The 23,732-nt window shown below is 39.0% G+C and overlaps 1 protein-coding gene across 19 annotated transcripts in view; it reads left to right on the top strand.

The window, feature by feature from the left end:
* Positions 1-23,732, top strand: part of ptprt (protein tyrosine phosphatase receptor type T) — a 397,778-nt gene that overhangs the window by 170,468 nt on the left and 203,578 nt on the right. For all 19 annotated transcript variants that reach the window (XM_034201114.1, XM_034201107.1, XM_034201120.1 and 16 more), the window contains exons 9-10: positions 4,651-4,766; positions 5,616-5,796. In XM_034201114.1, coding sequence (XP_034057005.1) covers positions 4,651-4,766; positions 5,616-5,796 — 297 coding nt within the window. The remainder of the gene's footprint in view (positions 1-4,650; positions 4,767-5,615; positions 5,797-23,732) is intronic.

Below are 23,732 nucleotides of genomic sequence, written 5' to 3'. Positions count from 1 at the left end.
ATTGAGTGAATGGGATGGTGGTCTTAGATAAAGAGCACACCAAGCTAATTGTAAAAGGCTAGAGGAATAAAGAGCTGATGACAGAAATAGTGAAAAATAGCCTAGACATTATGAAAAAAAGGCCCAAAGACTGGAAAATACATTTGAAATAAACAATGAGTGACTGTGAAAGAAGACATACGCACAAGAAGATGGTGAAAGAATGAGACAATAACAAGAGAAACAGAAGAGCAACATAGAGGAGGATGGGGAGCGTAGGAAGGCAGCAAGATTGATTTCCTCCCCTCCTCTCTTTCTCTCTGGAACGGCTCCCTAAAGTCTTTGGATTAATGGCTCCATTTCTGCTGCTCATTCATCAGATTCAGGAAAGCATCCCAAAACACAATGCTTCACTAGGATCTCGTCTGAACTAGATATCTACCTGCCAAAACATCCAATAGGCACTTAAGTACTTTCAAAGGCAGGCAAAACAACTTTATATCTACCTCAGGTCAGATCAGCAGGGAGCCGGTACTATCCACGGCACGTTAGCTTGTTAGCAGACATTGTGTGATCACAGTTCAGCCATGAGTTGTAGAAAAGTCAATCCCATTGCTAAAAGTCTACGGTTTTGTTATCATACATTTAACCAGGTATTATCTTACTGTAGATATGTTTTTTGAGATCAGCTCCGTTAAAGACTCTGCAGTTTATGCGTTAAACCAGATATTTCCATAGCAGTCCTTTGTCCAAAAACACCTTTTTCGTGCGCTGTGCTCTTTATTTGAGGACAATCTGGTGATAGTATCGTTCTGACACAAACTAACTCATCCATGACTGTTGAGGTCATTCATGTACCTACATTATCCAAACCATTTACAGTAGTAGAAGTTATGGCTGCAAACAAATCTATGCCAATAAATACAATTCATTTCGGCCTATAAGTCTCCTGGTTCACGATTATAAGGTTATCACTCAGTTATTAGCCAAACGACTGGAAACTACCTTACCTCAGGTTTTGTAAAGGGCAGAAACTCTTCTGACAATATACTGTAAGGAGACATCTGGACACCTGCCGGAGGCTTTCTCTGCTTCTTTCTTTAGATACCGAGAAGGCTTATGACGGGGCAGAGTGGCATTTTCTTTTTGCTGTTTTAAATAGATGTAATATGGGCTCTAGGTTCATAGAGTGGTTCAAATCAATTCATCACAATCCTAAAGCAGCAGTCATTACTAATGGCAGCTTCTCTGATGTGTTTTCATTAACAAGGGGAACAAGACAGGGGCGTCTGTCACCTTTGCTTTTTGCTATGGTGATTGAACCACTGGCGCCATGTGTGCGAGATAACACAAGTAATAAAGGAATGAAGATGAATGGTTAACACAGCATTTCTTTGTATGCTGCCGATATCACTCCTTACTTAACAGACCCAGAAAATGTACACGACACAATTCAGAAGATACTCAGGATATCAAATCTATTTAAAGACATCTAATGCTTGTTTCTTACATTTTACACACCACAGAAAACATGCCGTTGAGTTCTATTCATAGTTCATGTTGTTTTGTAGGCTAAAAGCCACTGGCCAGCAGTAGCCTCTGTTGTCATTTTAATGGGATATCAAGGGCCACTTGTATCCCCTGGTCCTCCATAGCTAGAGGCAGGCCACGTCTGGCTGCAACATGCCTCACGCTCTGGCTTTGTCACATTGTGCGCCAGCTGTGCCATCTGAACTGCCCTTTCACAGTGTGTGATAGCTAACACGCCAACTCTTGACCCATTCTGATTAATGAGGGTGGAAGCCTCGCCCAGTGCTGGGCCATGTCCCTGTGGAGCTTTGATTGTTCTTCCTCCATGCATACAAAACTCACCTCTTTTCCTTCCATCTGTCCATTGATGTATTGTTTTGTATTCACTGTAAGTCTACCCAGTTACAAATCTCCTTATCAATTTGTCTCTCATCCAGATAGACATTAAAGTGACACTGGTGCAATATCTGACCACTGTTTTTCTGTTTCATTTTGTTGAGTCTAGCTCCTTCACCCACCCAAACAAAAATTAGCAATCTGTTTAGAGGAGGCCCAACTGAGCCCTGACCAGATTATTACATTTGGTATTATTAAAGATTATCCTCCTCACACCCAATTGAACAACCACCAGATTAAGTAGGCGGTAGTTATGGTTGGAGAGAGGGATTTGCTGATATTTGTTGTTTATTGGCCGGTTAATCTCCAGAACTCTGTGTCAATATTAGATTTAGCTAACATGGTTAGAGTCTTTGCGAAAGAGGTATTTCAGTGAGAGGAACTTTGATTTATTGCCATTCTTGGGGAAAATTGCTTATTTAAATTGTTTCTCTGCGGCTCAGTGATGAGTGATTATGTCTCCGTAATTGGAGGATTAACAGTGTGTGCGTTCATTATAGGTACATTACTTGATCTGTTAAAGCATGCACAATAACAAGTTAGTCCACATTTGTTCTTTACAGGGGTTTGACTCTGAAAACAAAGGCCTGAGGTTTTGCCGACCAATGGATGATCAGGCTGTCTATAAAGGCATCCACATACTAAATATGCCATTGCTGTTCATAGATTCCATTTTATTACCACAAGGTTCAGTTATGAGGGTTTGGGGGCACTGGGAAGCACTGTAACCCAGCATGCACTTGGTTTCAATGCTTTAGTATCTCAATGTTTATCTGCCCCCCAGATTTTTGTTTAATCCACTACGAGGTTTGTGAAATGGGATTAAGGGTTAGGGTCAGGGTTTCCCACCAGAAAAACAGACAGACAAGTAATTATATTACCTAAGAGGACATTTTAAGAATTGTTTGTCATAATTGGTAGTTTGACGACATGCCCACGTTCCCTAATAGAATGAAAATACAGCAGCCAGAGTCAGCCCATCTGCCTCAGTCTCAGTCGGGAGTAGACTTGTCTTTCCTGAGGACAGTATGTGAGCTGTGTGAAAGCATATTGCCTGCTGTGCTGACCTGAAGATTGGGTCATACGTTGGGTAAATCAGCCCCCCCCCCAGCTTCCCTGGCTGCCAACTGTCAGTCTGCCACGGTCTTATCCAGGAGTGCCACATTACTTTAGAAGCTTTGGTCTTTTAAGTACAGACATAGACTCTTTAAACCATAAAGCACCCCAGGGAGCCTAAAGACTGCCCCCCAAACTCACATACACTCACACACACATTTGCAAGAACGCTAACAAACAGCATTGTCTTTCGTCTAAGATGGCCTCTAAGATGGCTAATCCATAATGCTGTGATCTAATCTTGTCTCATAAGGCTGATCTTATATTTAAGTAGCTTGTTTGAACAATCTCATAATGCGCTCAACGATCTTCATACAAATCTTGTGATTTTGAGGAAAGGCTTAAGTCTTCTTTTAAATTAATGAAATTGATGCCTCCTAATTAGGCCTCAAACCTTTTTGAGGCCTTTTTGAGGTTTGTTTTTAAAACATTTATTTTTAATTTTGGACAGATGGATTGATTTTGGAGAATTTCAAAAGAGACAGCATTATGGTATCAAAACTTGACTATATTATGACGTTTAGGGGTAAAAAGGTCATCCTAACAATTGGAATGAATTACATATCCTGCAAGCACTCTTAAGCGGGTTAATTTGTCTTTAAACTAAAATTAAGGATAAACTGGAAAATAAGTTATCTATCTCTAATCTAGAGATTGACTGTAAAGGTTTTATGAGTTTTAAAACCTTACATTTGAAACTTTATAGGAAAATCCTGCCAGTGCTCCGTTCTTGGGAACAACAGAATCCCCTGAAATGTCACAAAGGCATTAGTTGTTCTTCCAACCATCATTAGTTATAATGAATGAGTTTTTACTTCAATGCCCACACTCTTTTCACCTATGTCTGTTCTCTTTTTATTTTGCCGATCAAACATACTGTGAGTAAAGTTCTCCTTTTTAGCGGAAAAATACAGCTAAGATAGTTTCTGTAATTATGCAATGACCTGTTTCGGTTGCCTTCGGTAGCTGATAGAATCTAATTAGGAAGACAGAGGGATTGGTTTGAACACGCTTATTAGTGTGCAGTCAGTCGTGGTACACAAACCTGGGGAGGAGAGCCCAACATATGGGTGGATCAATGCTGTGTGTGTGTGTGTGTGTGTGTGTGTGTGTGTGTGTGTGTGTGTGTGTGTGTGTGTGTGTGTGTGTGTGTGTGTGTGTGTGTGTGTGTGTGTGTGTGTGTGTGTGTGTGTGTGTGTGTGTGTGTGTGTGTGTGTGTGTGTGTGTGTGTGTGTGTGTGTGTGTGTGTGTGTGTGTGTGTTGTTTGGCCATGTGTGTGTGGGCAGGTTTAAGCTGCTGTGTGTGTGTGAGTGACACATGGGAAAGGCAGTAATAACTACTCTAAATGTCTGCAGATCTATAAAGGAACGTTCTTGATCAACTCTGAGCATGGCACCGAACCAAATATGATAATGGGAATTATTCTGTCACATTCTGCTCCAAAATGTTATTAGGATATGTTTTTTTAAAAGCCTAGAGAATCTTTGACTGATCATTATTTGGTTTCTTCCCAATGTGTTTCCTCATGAGATGGTTCAGTGGAATCCGTGACTCAGCAGTGTCTTCTTGAATCAACCTTCCTCCTCAGACCAATAATACACTCTTTGTCTCTGTTCATTTCCCCTCCAGATCCGGTCCATGGTCCCCAAACTGTCAACGTGGTGGATGTCAGAGCGCGGCAGCTGACTATACAGTGGGAGACGTTTGGGTATGCAGTGACACGCTGCCACAGCTACAATCTGACGGTACGCACCACTACACACAATCTGTGCCGCGACTATGAACTCAGAAGTGCAGGTTTCGTTTAGTGTACATTCATTTGTTGCCACCATGAGAGCATTAGGTGAACAGTACAAATTGGTGGCACATACAGTACCAGTACCCATTTACTTGAAACATTTAAATACATTTCGGCAAGTGCATTAGATTAATTACAACTTTTAAAGTTCACTGACGTACAACAACAAAGAATATCTTAGTAGAACAAAAGTTGTATGACTGGTGCAGAAATGAGTCCTAAAACCAGAAATGATTTAGTATTTGACTTCTTCCAGTTCCCTCGTCTCGAAGTCAACAGTATTTTGAACTTGAAATAAGATCTATGGTTAACACAAGCCTACAAGAGGTTCACGTTTGGTTCTACGACATAAAATACATCAGAAGTGATCGTTCCTAATAAGTGAGTGAATGAAACTACTGAATGTCATAACGCCAACGCAAGTCCGTCTTTAGCTTAGCGGTGCATTTTTATCGAGGGAAAACCTTTCTATGTTTACTTCCTGGTCGTCTAGTAAGTGAACATATTAAAGTATTGAAGGAGCCAGTAACCTTAGAAATGCTAACACATTTGAATACATTGTCTCTATTCAGACTCTTGAAGCACCACTGCCTCAGGTTCACGTGTGATCTGTAATAATCATTAAGCCTGAATATTAAAATCACAATGTTCTCTTGTTCTTAATGTTCTAAGTGTTCTTGTTTCGTCAGAGCTTTCCAGAGTTTAGTACATCAAGTGAGGGCAGCTCTGCCTTTGTAATCATTGTCTCTAACCAACTCCCAGTGGAATAAAGGTCCTGTCGGCCTCTGCTCCCCAGGTGCAGTACCAGTATGTGTTCAACCAGCAGGAGTTTTCAGCAGAGGAGTTGATCCAGACATCGTCACATTACACTCTGAGGGGACTCCGGCCTTTTGTGGAGGTCAGACTGAGGCTGGTGCTGGCCAACCCCGAAGGCAGCAAGGAGAGCGAGGAGATAGTCAAACAGACAGAGGAGGACGGTGAGTCAGAACATACTCAAATGATGTAACAGCCAACTGTACACAATATATTGATCCAACCTATAACCAGACAGTTCAAGGGAGCTTGAACTACTCCGACTACTCAGTGTCTGGCTCACAGAAAGTCCCTCAGAAAGTCATAACATGCCTGACCATGACAACAGCAGTTGTTTAGAATAAATGGAAGGAGCAATGGCCACCTAAAGTTTATACCGAGACACAAATGATTCACCCAATTCTGTTGCTTTAGAGACTTTTATGGCCTCTTTATTGATCTTGTTTTTGCATTGATTCTGTCTTAGTCAGTGACTAAGTCAGTGCTTCTCAATAAGATATGTTGGCAGCTGTCAAGCAGCATAATCTGGATCATTTTTGCTACATGCCCATCATAAAGTTGACCGATAAAATAAGCAACTCTCTGTAGAAGAATGTGGAAAATCCAGCAACTAAAGGGACAGATCATATTTGTAGGGTTGTCATAAACCTTAAGAAAGCGTGACCCTGCAACATCCATATCTGCACCAATCAACAGCTGCTCTCATCACTGTGCCCTTTGGCTAGAGATCTACACAGGCTGTACTCACATACTTTATTAATGTATCACATACAAAGTACCCAAGGAGTTCAATTGACTTCAAAACAACATTTGAAACTCCTCTTTCCTTTCCAGAGGGCTCCATGTTCCACTAATTCGGAACAGAGAGTTTGCCCCAGCCTCTGCTACTAATAATTCATTGATGCTTTACATTCCTCTCAACAACATGCCCTGCGATAAACTTGAATTACACAAATCCATTCGAGCAATCCTTGATCAGCAGGATCAAAACGTTGTTTTAATGATAGTAAATCTCATCTCTTTCCCACCCTCCTCAGGGCACACTCTTCTGATCTCATGACTAATACCCTCTGAATTTAGCTTCTGGGGAACATCTCGTCTCAGCCTGAAATTCCTACTCTTCACTGGCTGAACACACACATACTGCACGTTTTCTATATTGAGTTAACATGACAGGGGAGAATCGATTGCTTTGGGGGCTGAAGAAAAAAAAGCCTTAATTGTTTTGTGCTTAATTGTTTTTTATTTAACCGTCGTTAATCTCCTGGTTGTAATTCAGTAATTAGGGAACACAACAGCAATTGTTCACACAGAGTCTAATTGCTGTTTGTACGGTAATGGCTTTATAGAGCTGCTGCTCCTGCGGATGAAGCGGCTTCTCCTACACACACACATACTTACTTGTAAAGGTTGTAGATGAAATTGAAGTTTACCTTAAGCTATGCAAATGGGAAACATGATGGATTTTCAATTCAGATATAATACCACTTTTGGATCATGCTTCTCAGGTTTTTAATTGTTTCACTGAAAGCTGCACTTTTAACATTTACTACATATTATAATGCACACACACACAATACACGCAGTACCGTTAACATGTTGAGTGTTTCGCTGTAAAGAATCCTGCATTGTTAGTTTTGTACACATATTATTGTAGAACATTGTGCTAAATTAGGGTTATCAGTTAAGGATTGTCCATGTTTACTTTAAAAACGTTTATTAAGTCTTATTGTCTTGTAGTGTGTTATATGACTTGTGTGCATGTAAATGGTCTACAAAGGCTTAAATCCCAAAGTTCCCTGTGTGGGAGTTTTCTCTCCCACACACAGACAGTATGAGAACATTACAGAGCTTTTTGAACATTAAAGCACAGACACATGTCACAGTAGAGGCACTAAATACATATATGAACCTGAAAATGAGCAATATAAGGCCCCTTTAATGTCTATACACCCAAATGGTATAGCACACATATTTACTGTGATGCTAACAGTATTGTAGACGTACACATGTGAAATGCATGTTGTTCTTCTTTCACACTATTCATTTGTCCATCCATTCCTAGAGACAAAAGACAATGTGAAGAGAATGTGAAGACACACACACACACACACACACACACACCACACACACACACACCACACACACACACACACACACACCACACACACACCACACACAACACACACACACACACACACACACACACACACACACACACACACACACACACATGCCTGAAAGACAAATGTCATGTCCACTCATTGTACACACCAGCCTATTAACCTGAGCATGAACACATAATTGTCAGGTAGCTGTCAGGTCAGCTCAATACATCAGCCAGAACTCTTATGCATCAAATATGTGCCAGAGGAAGTCAGTGTAGCCTTCCTTTACACATTCTGCTCACTAAGAACTATGTTAGATATCAATACATTACATTTTTCATTTAGATGACAATTTTATCCAGAGCAACTTACAAAGCCTTTTACAGAGATCAGATACCATAGGCCATGCCTACGGCCACAGTTTGGGATTCAGTTTGCCCAAGGACCCTTTCACATGTTGAATGCAAACACTGGTGATTGAACCACTAACAGTCTCTGAACCCCCTGAGCCACAGCCGCCCCATAACAGACTGTGTTGCTCAGCAACATAATGCAAAATGCACACCTTTTTTTTGTTATTTGTATCAACAGACTATCATCTAAATGTCCCTGAGCAAACCTTTTAAGATTCCAGCTGCTGCTCCATGGCCCTAGCTGCAATTGTAGTAAACTGAGATTAGTTCCCAATAAATTGGTGTGGATGGGAGAATGTTGGCTTCGAGGAATGGCTTATATAAAACCAAAGTCATCGTCAATATTTTATATTACATTTTTCTTTCCTGATATGACAAGTTGAAATGCAAGCAATGACATGGGTTATGAGAATAATCCAATAAAAACAAGCCCCGAACAAATGTTATCAAAGCTGCCTATAAACTAACTACTCATCAATATTAAATCAACAACTATTTAGCGTGGTTGCCTTTTGACAGTGTAATAAAGATACGTTTTAACTTAAAGATGCCTGATGTAGTTTAAACAAAGAAAGTCATGTTTACAGTCAGTGTAGCTCCCCAATTAGCATATTGTTTAGCGAAAGTCCAACACATATTAATGTATTTTTAAATTAAATTAACGGAGGTTTCTTTTTTCGTTGATACAATTGTGTAATACCATATTTTAGTTGAGTTCATGCTTGGATTTTATTTATTGCTTTGGATCAGCATGTTAGTGAAGAAAACACACTTATATTGTGTTTTAATGTAAGGGCTCTTCATGCCTATTTTCTAGAGAATTAATGATAAAGCCTCACAAAAGAACTAATTAAACTGTGTTATACTTATAATAAAGTAAAACAAAATAAGAGTTAATGTCTTAAATAGCAATACAAACATTAGGCGCTTTGAAAACGCAGTACTTTTCCCCACTTTAGTTCCGATATAGTTCCGAAATGTTGCGTTCACACCAAAAAAATCCGGAACTAAAATGAGTAAATGAGAACCTTTTCACCCCCTTTTCCGTCCCTGCTAGAGAGCAGGGACTTTCGTGGGAGAAAAAGGTTCCTATTTCTGATTGGCTGGGCGGATTCCAAACCACGCCCCGTAAAACTCCAAATAAGTTTTGTGAAGCCGCCATTTTATTATCCTCGCATTAGCATTATTAGCATTAGCCCAGCGCAGAAACGCAGAGAGACTAATTTATGGCAACACAAAAGAAAACATGGGAGCGGTGGAGATGAGGAGGTGTCGGCGTTCTGGCGATTTACTCGGGGACTTCGGGCGGCAGTATACGCCGTGAAGTGGTTTGCAGCCTGCCAGTAAACCCAAAGCAGAAGAAGAAGAAGTGATGTCAGCGCCTTCATTTGCCTCCCCCAGGGACTTATTCCGGTGTGAACCATAGACTGTATAGGTGTGAACGCGATATGTACTTAGTTCATGAGAACTCTTTAGTTAATATAAGTTCTGATGAACCTTTGTGGGAAAAGTACTGCAGTGTGAAAGCGCCTAATGTGTTATGCATGTTGATGCTACCATTTATGAAAACAACAAAATGTATGTTGTTTTCCAGTGTATCCTTTCAGTGGTTACAAATGTTTCAAAGTCAAACAGCAGATATTAAATATAAAAATACTGATCTGTAATCCCTATGTTTGTGTCATGTTTATATCTTTATAAATACCACATTCCTATTAAAGAGCAACGGTCCCCTCACTCAAAGGACATTAACAGTCGTCGAGATGTAATAATCCTTTTATCTTCAGAGCAGTGGGTGATTCTAAGATCACAGTGAAAGAGAAACAACAATCAGATACACCAGCTTTGTTATTTTTCCCTTTATTTCTCAACAGCTGTCACTTTTCCAAAAAAGACAATTCACCAAAGTGCATTTAGTCATAGAAGTGCACTCGTTATGTATGTGCTTTTAATTATTTTCACCGTGTTTAGTATTCTATGATCATTTGCTCTCAAAATTAACAGACAAAGTCGTTTTATGTGGAGCCTTTTTAGTGCTTATTCAGGTTAACATGTTGACACATCATTTTGTACTTAACATTTCAAAGACTGCAAACAAAGAGTGCATCTTTGACTTTTAAAAGCACCTTGTTTGTTGTCAGGTAGCGTTTATGGAGATGACACTGTGATATTTGAATGTTAAAATAGGGAACCACAACATGTTAAATCCAAAGGTTCCACTCATCTGCTTTTTATACAGAGCACCTGCTCATGCTAAAGAGACATTCCTGCTTTAATTTAATACCAAAGTAAATACAGTCTGGTCTTTGATCATAACAATTTATACAAAGCTGCGGTGCAATCCTTAGCAAAAAATCTAAATGTAATCTTAATCCTGTCCACCAGCACTACTAGTAATTCCTTCCCGCTTGCTTTTCATCAAGATGTGTTTATTTGTTCCATGGGAGGATCAACGTCGTCAACAGTGATGAAATCTTGAACAACACCAAAATGGCTCTGTGAACATATTGATACACCGTGGATTATTCCAGAAATGCGTGTAAACATGAGAAAGAAATAGGTATTTTTATCCCAAAATGACATTACATTGATTTAAAAAAAAAGGATAAATCTTAGCTGAGTTTAAAGACGACATATTCTGCTTATTGTCAAGTTAATATTAGTATTTACTATGTAGTGTCTCTACTGTGACATGTCTCCATGCTTTAATGTTCAAAAAGCTCTTTATTTGTCTCACACTGCCTGTGCTGCAGCACCTCTTTTCACCCTCTGTCTGAAACCAGAGCCCAGTCTGCTCTGATTGGTTAGCTGGCCGGCTCTGTTGTGATTGGTCACCTGCTTAGATTTGTCCCACCTATTAGCCTATCATGTAATACTACTAATAATAATAATAATTAATTACATGTTTTATTAGAGAGCTTTTTCAAGTGCTCAAAGCGCTTTATATTACATATTGCACATATTGGCCATGTCACAGTGAATACTGTGGACACTACCCACAGGAGCACATGTGGGTGAAGTGTCTGGCCCCAGGACACAACGGCCCTTGATCTGGTGATCAACGCTCTAGCCCACTGCGCCAACACCATCCTGTTATACAATGTATACGTTGGCCAACCTTGTGTTATATAGTGTCACTACTGTATGTCATGAAGTAAACAAAGGATTCCAATGGAGGGGTTTCAGGCAGGGGCGGGGGCTTAGTTAGGTTATGTTAGGCTTTGCAGACCATTTACATGCAAAATAATTAATATAACACACTACAGGAAAAACGACATAAATTGTTTAATTTAGCATTTTTTAATATCCAGTATTGCTGTTGACGAACGGATTTCAGCTCACAGACACCACCTTTCATATCTTATCTAATACAAACTTCTATTGTGAATCCTATTATTTCAAATAGCCCCCAACATCACTGATAAGCATCACTTCTTAATTGGCTTTTGCTTCAAATGTCTAAACACTTCTAAAGAAACACATCAAACTGCGACAGTATATCCACAGCCAGGTAAACATGGAGAGAAGCACATTAACCGAGCGGGAGAAATGAATGCCAGAGAATAATCACACATATTCATTCCATGCCAGTAAAGACAATTTGAAAGGATTGAGGAATTCAAAAAAGAGAGACAGATGTTAAGATGACATACACACATACTCTAAAGGTGGGTGGGCGGTTAATAAGAAGGCCCTTCATTGTGCAAAGTTAATTAAGTTATGATAAATGTGTTGCAGCTGCTGTTATCTTTTCAATGAAGCCTGTTTTCCTCTGTCTCGGCCTCCAAGGTGCTAAGGAACACACACACACACACACACACACACACACACACACACACACACACACACACACACACACACACAGCAGATTCACAGGTATGTCATGTGAGTCACGATGCATAGTATACACGTACATGCCTAGAGGCTGCACACAGATGTCGGGGTGCACACACTGAGCCATGGAAAGCTTTCACAAGCATTTGCACGTAGCCCCACATAAAGGCACCAAACAGATATCCATTGTGCATCATTAAAGATGAGTACACACCAACACCACACACACACACACACACACACACACACACACACACACACACACACACACACACACACCACACACACACACACACACACACACACACACAGAAGTGAGTGATAAGGTTTTTAATGAAACTGGCAGCATCTAATTACATTTCTTTGTGAGGATAATTTCATATGCTCCACAGGAGAGGGCCCTAATCAACACCATGGCATTACTAATCAAAATAACCTTCTGTAGGTCTAGCTACAACTGCAATTTGTTGTGCAAACCTGTTTTATAGATGACAAAAAATGATCTTTGGCTCCTTGACTGACTAAACATATCTTATCTGGCAGGCAAATGTTGCAAAAAGAAAAACACATGTACCAAACAATTCTAGAAAACACTTAAATGGGATACTATAATGGACACATGTATGCACAAAATAGCAAATGCAAGTACAGAAGTACGCAAATTGCGAAAGAGCAATGGTCTGTAGACAGGATGTGCATCAGACTAAGAACCTCAAAGCCTTTGTCTGTGGTTGTTTCTGTGAAACATTGCGCTCTCATCCACAGTGACCAACAGGGAGTGCATATTTAACCTAACTTCCTGCACAGCCAATAGCAAACACAATAAAAGGTCATATATCCAACCCAGTCTCACGGCATTTCGTGTTCACCAACACGATTTTTAATCTATTGATTCGTGTTCACCAACACGATTTGCCCCTTTTTTTCGTGTTGCACAGCACGATTTTAAAAGCAATGTATTTCTACTGCCTGCAGCACGTCTTTTTCTCCGGTCGGGTCGTGGGAGACCGGAAGCTGTGTGGTTCATAAAAACATGTTCTTACTCAATATCAAGCCACAATTATTGCTTTTATTTTAAATCGTATAATTTCTGACTTTTGTTGCCGTCTGTGAGGAAAATAAATGGGGCTCAGAGCCTCAGAATACGGAAATCTGTATTTTTAAATATTTTTTTCCTTCTAATTTGTTATTCTTTTCAAAATAACACACTGTTATTTACTCACCAATAACACACAATTATCCTTGCTTTTATTTATTGGTTTAATTCCATAATCTCGGGCTCTTTTGGCGTCCGTCAGGAACTGAATTTCAAAATAAAAATAACCGGAACCAGACGTAGGCATTTCGAGCGATTACCCAAGATCCTCAGCTATGGTTTTAAGCTCGCTTATTGGATGTTTTAGCCGCAATGCATGCTGGGATTTGGTGTTTATATGATATGAAATCCGGAAAACATTTTAAAAGAATAAAATAATACTTAATTCTGAGCGCTCTTGCTTTTCTCTTTGAAAGTCATCACATAACGTCATTGTAATACACGGTTCGGCTGCATTGTATATTACAGATCTGCCGTAGTTCTTTATTTATAGAGCCCTGATGAGAAGACCTTTGGAAAAACTGAGAAAATGCCGCCGAAACTGAATACTTGACGTGGATCATAAATATATTCAACAATTAAACAACATCTTCAATTTATCTTCACAGAATACGTCTCCTTGCAGTATCAACACTAATTCGGCTGACTTTTACATTTGATCTAATTCACAGATAGGTTATATTTACACCATAACGGTGCACAGCTGATATAAAAGGACTGTAGTTTTTAAAGATATTACTGATTTTCTTTGAATGTAAGAATGTAAATACTGAGTCTGAAATAGTATAGCAATATGCTGTAAAATTATGTGAAAGCATGCATAAAACTACACATCTTCAGATGTTGTACGAAAACATAATTGTCCTACACTAATAATACAAAGTTATTATGGCTGTGTGTACCTTGTGTGCACCTCCTAGTGGTTAAAGCACGTTATTGAATTATTGTTATATTTGATTAAAAAAATATTAAGAGTAGGCCACATACTTTCATAGGGGGAAAGTATAAATATAGAATGTAAAAAATCAAGAAGATACTATAAGGGATCTCTACAATAAAACAGTTTAGTGCAGAATGTACAAAGATATTAATAGGAGGAGGTGCAAAACAGAAAAACGAATTAACCTTTATTTAAACATTAAATAACAGATTAAGGTCTTCTTTTAAATAAGAAAAAAAACGTTGGGGGTATCTATCTACAGATAAATATTAAGCCTGACAAAGTACTTAACGTCTAATATATTGCTTTCCTGCAATGTTAACTATGTTGAAACACTTATTTTTAACTGATATTATACATATGAATTATACTCTTATGTATGTAGATAGAATAATACATTTTCAGAATATGACAGTTTGATGGTGGAGGTTCACACATATTGATAGATGTCTTGTTGAGGAACCTGTGACCCAAGTGTTTCATTCATTGCATAACTACACCGTAGTTGTGTATATGATATGTCAATAAACCTTTGAAAATCTTGAAAGGGATGTGCAAAATAGCCATAATATACAGTCTTTAATTAACTATTAGTAGAGAATAACGAGTAATGAATATACTTTATTACTCGTTTCCATTCATGTCAATTGCAGATACATGTTTAGTCTTCTCAAGCACCAACTATCAAATATCTCTCCTGATTGTTGGCACTTGACAATCACCTTACCTGAATTTTACTCAGGTGTAACTAAAGTCTGATTTAAGGGTTGTTTATATTTCACATAATTAATTAGAATCTGCAAAGTAACTCAAATAAATGCAGTGGAGTAAAAATACCAGGTTAACCTCTGAATTGTAGTGGAGTAGAATTACAAAGTAACAATGAGCTGTCATGTGGGTATTAATGCTGCGCATTATGGACACAAGCGATTTTCACCCATTTATTAATTATATGTTTTACATTTGATAACACCAATGTGTTTAATACTTGCAACTTCTAATTGTGGGAAAAACGAAAACGTTCAGTAGAGACGTCCAACATTTTGCGAAACACAATAGCCAGCATGTGTAGTTCTGGGGGGGCGTTCGATTCCAGTTTTGGATAGTCTGGAGTGGTTTCGTTCCATTTCACACAGCTGTTTGACGCTCTGCGTAACCTTACGGGACTGTAGTCCTAAACGATAGCTGGGGATTATAGGTAGTGTAGTGTCTTCGGCCATCCTAAACTCAGAAATGTTGACAATCGCAATGACGCTCGAAATGTCCCTTATAGGCCTACGTCTTTTTCCGGTTATTTTTATTTTGAAATTCAGTTCCTGACGGACGCCAAAAAAGCCCGAGATTATGGAATTAAACCAATAAATAAAAGCAAGGATAATTGTGTGTTATTGGTGAGTAAATAACAGTGTGTTATTTTGAAAAGAATAACGAATTAGAAGGAAAAAAAGATTTTAAAAATACAGATTTCCGTATTCTGAGGCTCTGAGCCCCATTTATTTTCCTCACAGACGGCAACAAAAGTCCGAAATTATACGATTTAAAATAAAAGCAATAACTGTGGCTTGATATTGAGTAAGAACATGTTTTTATGAACCACACAGCTTCCGGTCTCCCACGACCCGACCGGAGAAAAAGACGTGCTGCAGGCAGTAGAAATACATTGCTTTTAAAATCGTGCTGTGCAACACGAAAAAAAGGGGCAAATCGTGTTGGTGAACACGAATCAATAGATTAAAAATCGTGTTGGTGAACACGAAATGCCGTGAGACTGGGTTGATATATCATACAATGGTGAGATTCATTCCATCAAGTGTCCAATGGTCAGGAAGATAAGGAGGACAGTGAGGTAGAAAAACAAGAAGTGAAGCCGGACATTCACAAACACACATGTTAACACATCAGTCAGCCCGCCCTCCTGGCACTGTCTGTCTACTTCTCTCTAACATTTAGAACAATTCACACCCCTCAGTGTGCACATGCACTGTTGTGTTCTGGTGTCTAGTGCTACAGTGTACACTTTTTGAGCATGTGTGACCGTTCTTGTGTGTGAATTTGTGTGTTCAACTGTTTGACAGCATCACTCCCTGACAAGGTGTCAGACATCTCTTTGTTAAAATGTGTGAAAGTGTGTATCTTCCCTAAAAACACACACTGACACGCACACACTGTCGTTGCTAGGTAGATTTTGTTATATTGAGTTAACTGTCGGTGTAGAGTAGCAGACCTGTCTACACCGGGCTGTGGGACTTAAAGGGGTGACTTGCACTGTGGCTGGCAGAACAGCTTGGTGCGCCTACAGTATGTACTGTTGAAATCTACATATACTGTATGGACATGTGATATTAAGTATTTCATTTTTATCTTTATATCTTTATCTTACTCTTATTTGAGCTTGTGCATACCATTTACATGCACAACAACTATATAACACACTACAGCAAAGGGAAAACCTGAAAAGTGTAAATGGGCCCCTTTAAACGTACATGACTATCGGTAAAGTGTGTATTCAGTTACACTCAGTCACACCATACAGAAAAAAGTGCTGCATTACAGTTCTTTAAGGAGAGCTACTGAAAGCTTGCATTTTTTCCCGATGCCTTCAAAATGAAAACATGAAAGTTTGTAATTTTTTGATGGGGGAATTCAAAAGGATTTTCATAGTGCTTATCTTTTGAGCAGCATCAACTAAAAGTATAAAGCTGACAGTTTATTCTCAAAGTCACCGTTTCATCAGGTGAGTTTTCCCCTGACAGGACACAGTTAGACCGATGACATTGTAATTAACTTTGACCTCATAGACGTTTTCGTATTAGGTGTTCCATCCTAATGACTTTTATTAAAAAAAATGATTGGCTCACCAGTGTTGGAAAGTAACTAAGAACATTTCTTTTTACTGTTCCTTTACTCCACTACAGTTTAAGGCAAATATTCAACTTTTTACTCCACTACATTCAATTACATATATGGATGGGTATCGTTAAGGTTTTAACGGTACTACTACTTTTATCGATACCGCTTATCGGTCCGGTCTTTTAACGGTACTCTTATCGGTTCTTGTGGAGAGAAAAAACGAGGTAAACTAACTATACAGTATGTTGTATGTCAGCGACTACGAATGGAAATTAGCTCAAATATAAAATCCGGCATATTTACACTTGAAGCATTATTTGTCTAAAGTGTTCATTAATGTGCATTGTCCCTATTCAAATAAACGATTAGATGAAAAATGAAAATAAACAAATTGATAACATTGCTTTTTATTTAAATTAAATACATAATATTTCACATCAAAAGAAACAACAGTGTTTTAACAAATCGTATTCAATAATCTGATGACAGAACTATAAACAGAATAGCTGAAACTTTAACAAAATAAAGAGTAACTCAGTTTCCTCTAATCATTAACCCATGTTTGTATAATGTAGTTAACTCCGTGTGTTGCTGCTAGCATACATAACACCTGACGTGGAAACGTTACTCGTGGATGGGGCTACAGAGCTGCTAGAAAGACGGTCGAACCCGGTGCATTCCTCCGTCTGAATGTGGAGCACTTTTGCTAAATGTGAGGGGGGCAGAGGCAGCAGATCTGGCAGCTTGAATAGAGCGGCAGGTTTAGGAGAATGTGATTGGTTGGTTGTAAGAGGGACGAGGTGCGTCACGTGTTAATGTTAATTGGTACTCGAGCTGACGGCCTAAACTAGCTCGCAGGCTTCGCCCCATTCATCAAAATTAGCAACAGCTTTACCAGCAGCAAAATCAAAACAATGAACACATTATTGAATTACTAATTACAATCCAGTGACATAATATCAATTTTTCAGAAAATGGCCTTTCTGCATAAAGACTACGTTTTGTCCTTTAAGTACATTTGACTTTTAATTCTTTCATACCTCACATTATGAATGCAGGGTTTTTACTTAACTGAGTATTTCTACACTGTATTATTACTACTTTTACTTAAAGGTGGGATATGTAATTTTTTAGAGAATTAAAATTAGCTGTCTTTATTTGTAGAGAGCCAAGCCCCCTCCTGTGTTCGGTGAAGCATTATATGCTTAAAAATCAAATGTAGGATATAAATACAACTAAACTGCAATGATAGCAAAGCTGTGGCTAGTGTTTGTGGGGTAATAAAGTTCAAATGTTCGTCGGGCTGTAGGGTTGGGTATTGTTTGAATTTCCACGATTCTGATTCAGATTCAGATTCCGATTCTACTTTTCGATTCCGGTTCTTAACGGTTCTCAATTCCGATTCTTTGAGGGGCAGGGTAACAACATTATAAATTGCTTCTTCCACCAAAACAATTACATTTATTCGAGAAACTTTTACACAGGTTAGTTTACAGTAATATTCACATTAATCAGTCTGTTGATATTCACTGCTATGTAACTGTAACCTGAGAACCACTGAAGCTACAACAGTCCAACTTTTAAAGGAAACCCGCCCCCCATTTAAAAACAGTTCTTGTTGAGAAAAACAAGCATATCTGCCTTCTCAGGCATACCGGGAAGAAATGTTTGAACATTTGAAAGTAAAATGCTTCAATCTGGTGCACTTTAAGCAGAATTACTAGAGACTAGATCTAGGGGGTACAACTCTAAGCACCCATATGAAAAAGATCGGTTTACATTTTAATAATTAAATAAGTATGTGAACATAACCAGTAACCTACCATAGCCAATAACAAATACATGTAACTTATTTTATTTTTGTTGTTCATTCATATCTTATTTTACTATTTTATTTATGCATATTTTTGTATCTCTCCAGTTTAAAACGATATGTCTGGTTTACTGTCCAATAGTATACATTGGAATGATTTCAAACCTGTTTTATCCCAATAATTATAAAGGAGTGCCTTGGAAATATGTGTTTACATAAATTGTGATCAAAACGTTTGAGACCCACTGAGATAACTTAGACTAAAGTGAACTATCTAAACACTCAGAGTCCTTTACCTCACTGAGCTGTAGTTGTCAGCCTCTCAGTCTGACTGGAGAGGACTCTCCTCCACATCATTGTAGAAACATCTTCTTCTTCCGTTAGAGCAGCTAGCACCAGATGCTAATAACAACAGCGCGTACCGGTGCACCCTCCCTTTCTCCCTCGCTCGCTCCCACGCTCACTCGCACTTTGGCTGTGAGCTGCGGGCGCCAGATAAGCCAACATCCCCCATTGTCATCACTTAAAGCGCCCATCGTACAGGGCAAATGAAAAGTGTAACCGGGATGAAAAGTGTGTTACATTTACTTAATTATGAATGTTGTTACATCAAGGCCGAAAATTAGGATGAGCACCAACGGTCAAAACATTTTATTTTCCTCCCAGAGCTGTCAGCGCGGCGCCTCCACAGATCTGGCGCCCTAGGCGAACATCTATAACGCCAGTGCGATGGGCCCGGATGGGCCGGCCCTGGTCTCAGGTTACGCTGTAGGAAGTACAACGCTACATTTCTGGCGCTGCCGCAGTCATACAGTAGGCTACGGAGAGTGGCGAGAAACATTTCCTCAGGCATCGAAAAGCGGAACCGAAATTCACATGTCTAAATGATGCCGTTGGAATCGAAATGTTGGAACTCGGTACCCAACCCTATTGGGCTGTCACATTGTTGAGAAAATGCTGCATCTCTTGTATTTATTGACATAGAGGAGCCTTATTGTTTACCTTTTTAATATAATTTGTTGTAAGTTTCAATTGCTTTGTTTTCGTGATATTAGCCTGTTTTCCTCTTAAAGTGTAACAGACTGATGCATCTCCACAGATCATCTTAAAAGGCTTCGGAATTCGCCCATTGTAGTTAAAAAAAACTGTAAAAACTAGGGCCCCCAAACAGCATCTTGCATAGGGCCCCCAAAAAGCTAGAAACGGCCCTGCCCTCATTGGTCATGTGCGCGTACGTGTGTGTGTTGGAGGAGGGGCTCTGTAAGGAAGTCTGAAGGACGAGGCAGATTGTTTCCGGTTGTGTACTTTCAAATTATATGTCACTCCAAAATGACACCTTTTAAATGGCAATCAGATGTTTATTTAACAGGTTAACATGGCATCCTTACAGGGTGTTTGGTTAAGGATCTGACTATTTAAATCTCACACATTTTAGCCGAGCAGCTTAACATTACAGCAATATCTGAATTCAGAACTCCTTGTTACAATTATCTCTACAAGAGAATTGCATACCCAGCAGAAGCTCTGGTTATGTGTTGCTGCATTCGTCAGGGAAGTCATTAACTGAACAATTATAATCTACAACATGTGTATGCTATTGCATGACAAGCACACATGTAACTGATGCTCAAAGCAGCCTGTCCTCCTACAAAAAACGACCATATAGGCCGATTGTACTGGCTCCCCGTTTCACACCACATCCATTACAAACTCCTGGTCCTCACTTACAAAGCCCTCCACCATCTGGCCCCCCCTACCTCACTGACCTCCTCATCCTCTACCAACCACCCCGTTCCCTCAGATCCACCTCAGCCGGTTTGCTTTCCATCCCCAAGGCCAAACTCCGGAGCTTCGGGGACAGAGCCTTCTCTGTGGCAGCCCCGAAGCTCTGGAACTCCTTCCCCCAAGAAGACCTCCGTGAGTCTGAGTCCCTCACCCTGTTCCAGTCCCGCCAAAACCCACCTCTTCAACTCTGTATCCATAAGCCCCCCCCCCCCCTCTCCACCAACTTCCTCCTGACTGCTTTTCTGTTTTGTTTCTTTGTTTCTTTTTGGTTTTGTTTTGTTTGTCTACCCTCCCTCCCAAATGTAAAGGGTCTTTGGGTTCAAGAAAAGCGCTATAGAAATATAATTTATTATTATTATTATTATTGTTCATGCCCTTATTATGACTCAGAGACACGTTTTAAAGTGTACTAGAGGTGCTCTAGTGGTCGTGTAAGAAACAACATGCTCCGGAGGGACGTTTATTCACAAATAACCCTCTCTGGAAAATCCTAAATTGTGGAATAGTTTGGTCATTAAAATGCTTTTTGATTCGACTTCTGGCGAGAAGTGTATATTGTACTCTTAGAATCCACGTCCAGTCGATGTGTAGGATCTATAGTTTGATAGATATTACGAAGATGATTTGAGGTCTCGCCAGGATAACGTGTATGCAGCTTCCATGTAAAGTTAGCGTGGGTGAAAACAGTTTTTCCGGTCTCGAAGTTTTCATAATAAAACCGGATATATTCCCCTCCCTGTCAAATGATTACACAGTGATATCTGCATTACTCATCCACTAAAAAACACCAGTTTATCCTTGTTAATTACACAATATTGATTGGTTTAAATTGTGTACAATGCTTTTGTGTTTTTAACCTTCAATTCAGAGAAACAAATAGTTTTTTCAGAATTTAGACACTACAGTTTCCGAAGACACTACACTACCCAGAATCCCCAGCTATCGTTTGGGACTACAACATCCGCCTTGCTTTACAAACCCTGTGATTAGTCATCAAGCCCTGTGATTGGATGTTGGAGTGCGACAAGGTTACGCTGAGCGTCAACAGCTCTTTGAAATGGAATGGAACCACGGCAGACTTTCCAAAACTGGAATTGTTGGCTATACACATGCTGGCTATTGTGTGTTTCGCAACATGTTCTATGGCACGTCTCTTTATAAGATATTAAACTGTGTACACCCTGGAGGTTTAGGGGATACGAAACACAGTGGTGTTATCAAATTTAAAACATATAATTAATAAATGGGTGAATTAATATACCCACATGACACCTAAGGTCAGAAGAGCTTTATTCAACAGCTGGTCTTATGTCTGTGACCCCTCCTGTTGTTCATTGATAAGCCTGAAACATGCACTTGTCAAGGTTCAGAGGCACATTTTGCAAATATGGCAGTAGCCATCGATCATCTTAAGATAAGATAAGATAAGATATACTTTATTGATCCCAAGTTGGGAAATGTTTTTGTTACAGCAGCATACTACTTTTTTCTACTCCACTACAATTCAGAGGTCAACCTGGTATTTTTACTCCACTACATGTATTTTTAGTTACTTTGCAGATTCTGATTAATGATGTGAAATATAAACAACCCTTAAATCAGACTTTAGATACACCTGAGTCAAATTCAGGGAAGGTGATTGTCAAGTGCCAAAATAAACTATGCAATATATTGGACGTTAAGTACTTTGTCAGACTTCATATTTATCTGTGGGTAACCCCAACGTTTTTTTCTTATTCAAAAGAAGACCTTAACTTAAAGTATTGTTTAATGTTTAAATTCAGCCTTATCAGTTTGTCTGTTTTGCTCATCCTCCTGTTAATATCTTTGGACGTCCTGCACTAAACTGTTTTATTGTAGAGATCACTACAGTATCTTCTTGATATTTGATATTCTATATTTCTATCATTGACCCCTATTTTGTATGTAGGCTACTCTTAATATTGAAATGTTTTCATCAAATATAACTTATTCAACAACTACATTCAATAACGTGCTTTAACCACTAGGAGGTGCGGTTTAAAAAACCAGTGGTCTAGTTAATAAAACATAATAATATCAAACATAATATGACTATTCACTTTATTGTGAAATTAAAACAGAACGGTAAAGGGAAATACAGTTTCAGTCTCTCGATGTGAAGCTTATGCATTGTACCATGAACCTGTATAGACCTGTAACAGTCAACTGCATGAGGAGTTGGAAAGGTAGCAAATAATATCTTTAAAAACTACAAAAAAATCCCTTTCTATCAGCTGTGCACCGTTATGGTGTAAATATAGCCTATCTACCAATTGGATCAAATATAAAAGTCAGCCGAATTAGTGTTGATACTGCAAGGAGACGTATTGTGTGAAAATAAATGGAAGATGTTGTTTAATTGCTAATATATTTATGATCCACGTCACGTATTCAGTTTTGGCGGCATCTCTTCCAGTTTGTCAAAAGGTCTTCTGATCAGGGCTCTATAAATAAATATCTACGGCAGATATGTAATATTTAATGCAGCCGAACCGTGTATTACAATGCCGTTATGTGATGACTTCCAAAGAGAAAAGCAAGAACACTCGGAATAAAGTATTATTTTATTTAAAAAAAAAAGTTTTTCCGATTTCATATCATATGAACACCATATCCCGATATCACTGTTAAATAATTTGATCATTGGTTTTATTATGAAAACGTAGAGACCGGAAATACTGTTTTCAACCCGTAACTTTACATGGAGGCTGCCGCATACCTCAAATCATCTTCGTAATATATATCAAACTATAGATCCTATATATCGACTGGACGTGGATTCTAAAAGTACAATATACACTTCTCGCTAGAAATCTAATCAAAAAGTGTTTTAATGGCCAAACTATCCTACAATTTAGGATTTTACAGAGAGGGTTATTTGTGAATAAATCAATCAATCAATCAATGTTTATTTATATAGCCCAATATCAGAAATGTTACATTTGTCTCAGTGGACTTCACAGTTTGTACAGAATATCAGTATGACAATACCCTCTGTCCTTTGACAGAGGGTACAAGGAAAAACCTCCGGAGAAAACCCACAGTTTAAAGGGAAAAATGGGAGAAACCTCAGGGAGAGCAACAGAGGAGGGATCCCTCTCCCAGGACGGACAGACGTGCAATAGATGCCTGTGTAAATTGAAAAGATAATACATTTGCAACATAGGTAGTCCAAATGTTTGGACATGCAAGTGTGTATAATAGGAAGATGAATCCACGAGGATATCCATCCAGGACCTA

The sequence above is a fragment of the Gymnodraco acuticeps genome, unplaced genomic scaffold, assembly GCF_902827175.1.
Source record: "Gymnodraco acuticeps unplaced genomic scaffold, fGymAcu1.1, whole genome shotgun sequence".
NCBI lineage: Eukaryota > Metazoa > Chordata > Actinopteri > Perciformes > Bathydraconidae > Gymnodraco > Gymnodraco acuticeps.
Note: the sequence above shows the minus strand (reverse complement) of the source record. Positions and strands in the feature narration are given on the sequence as shown.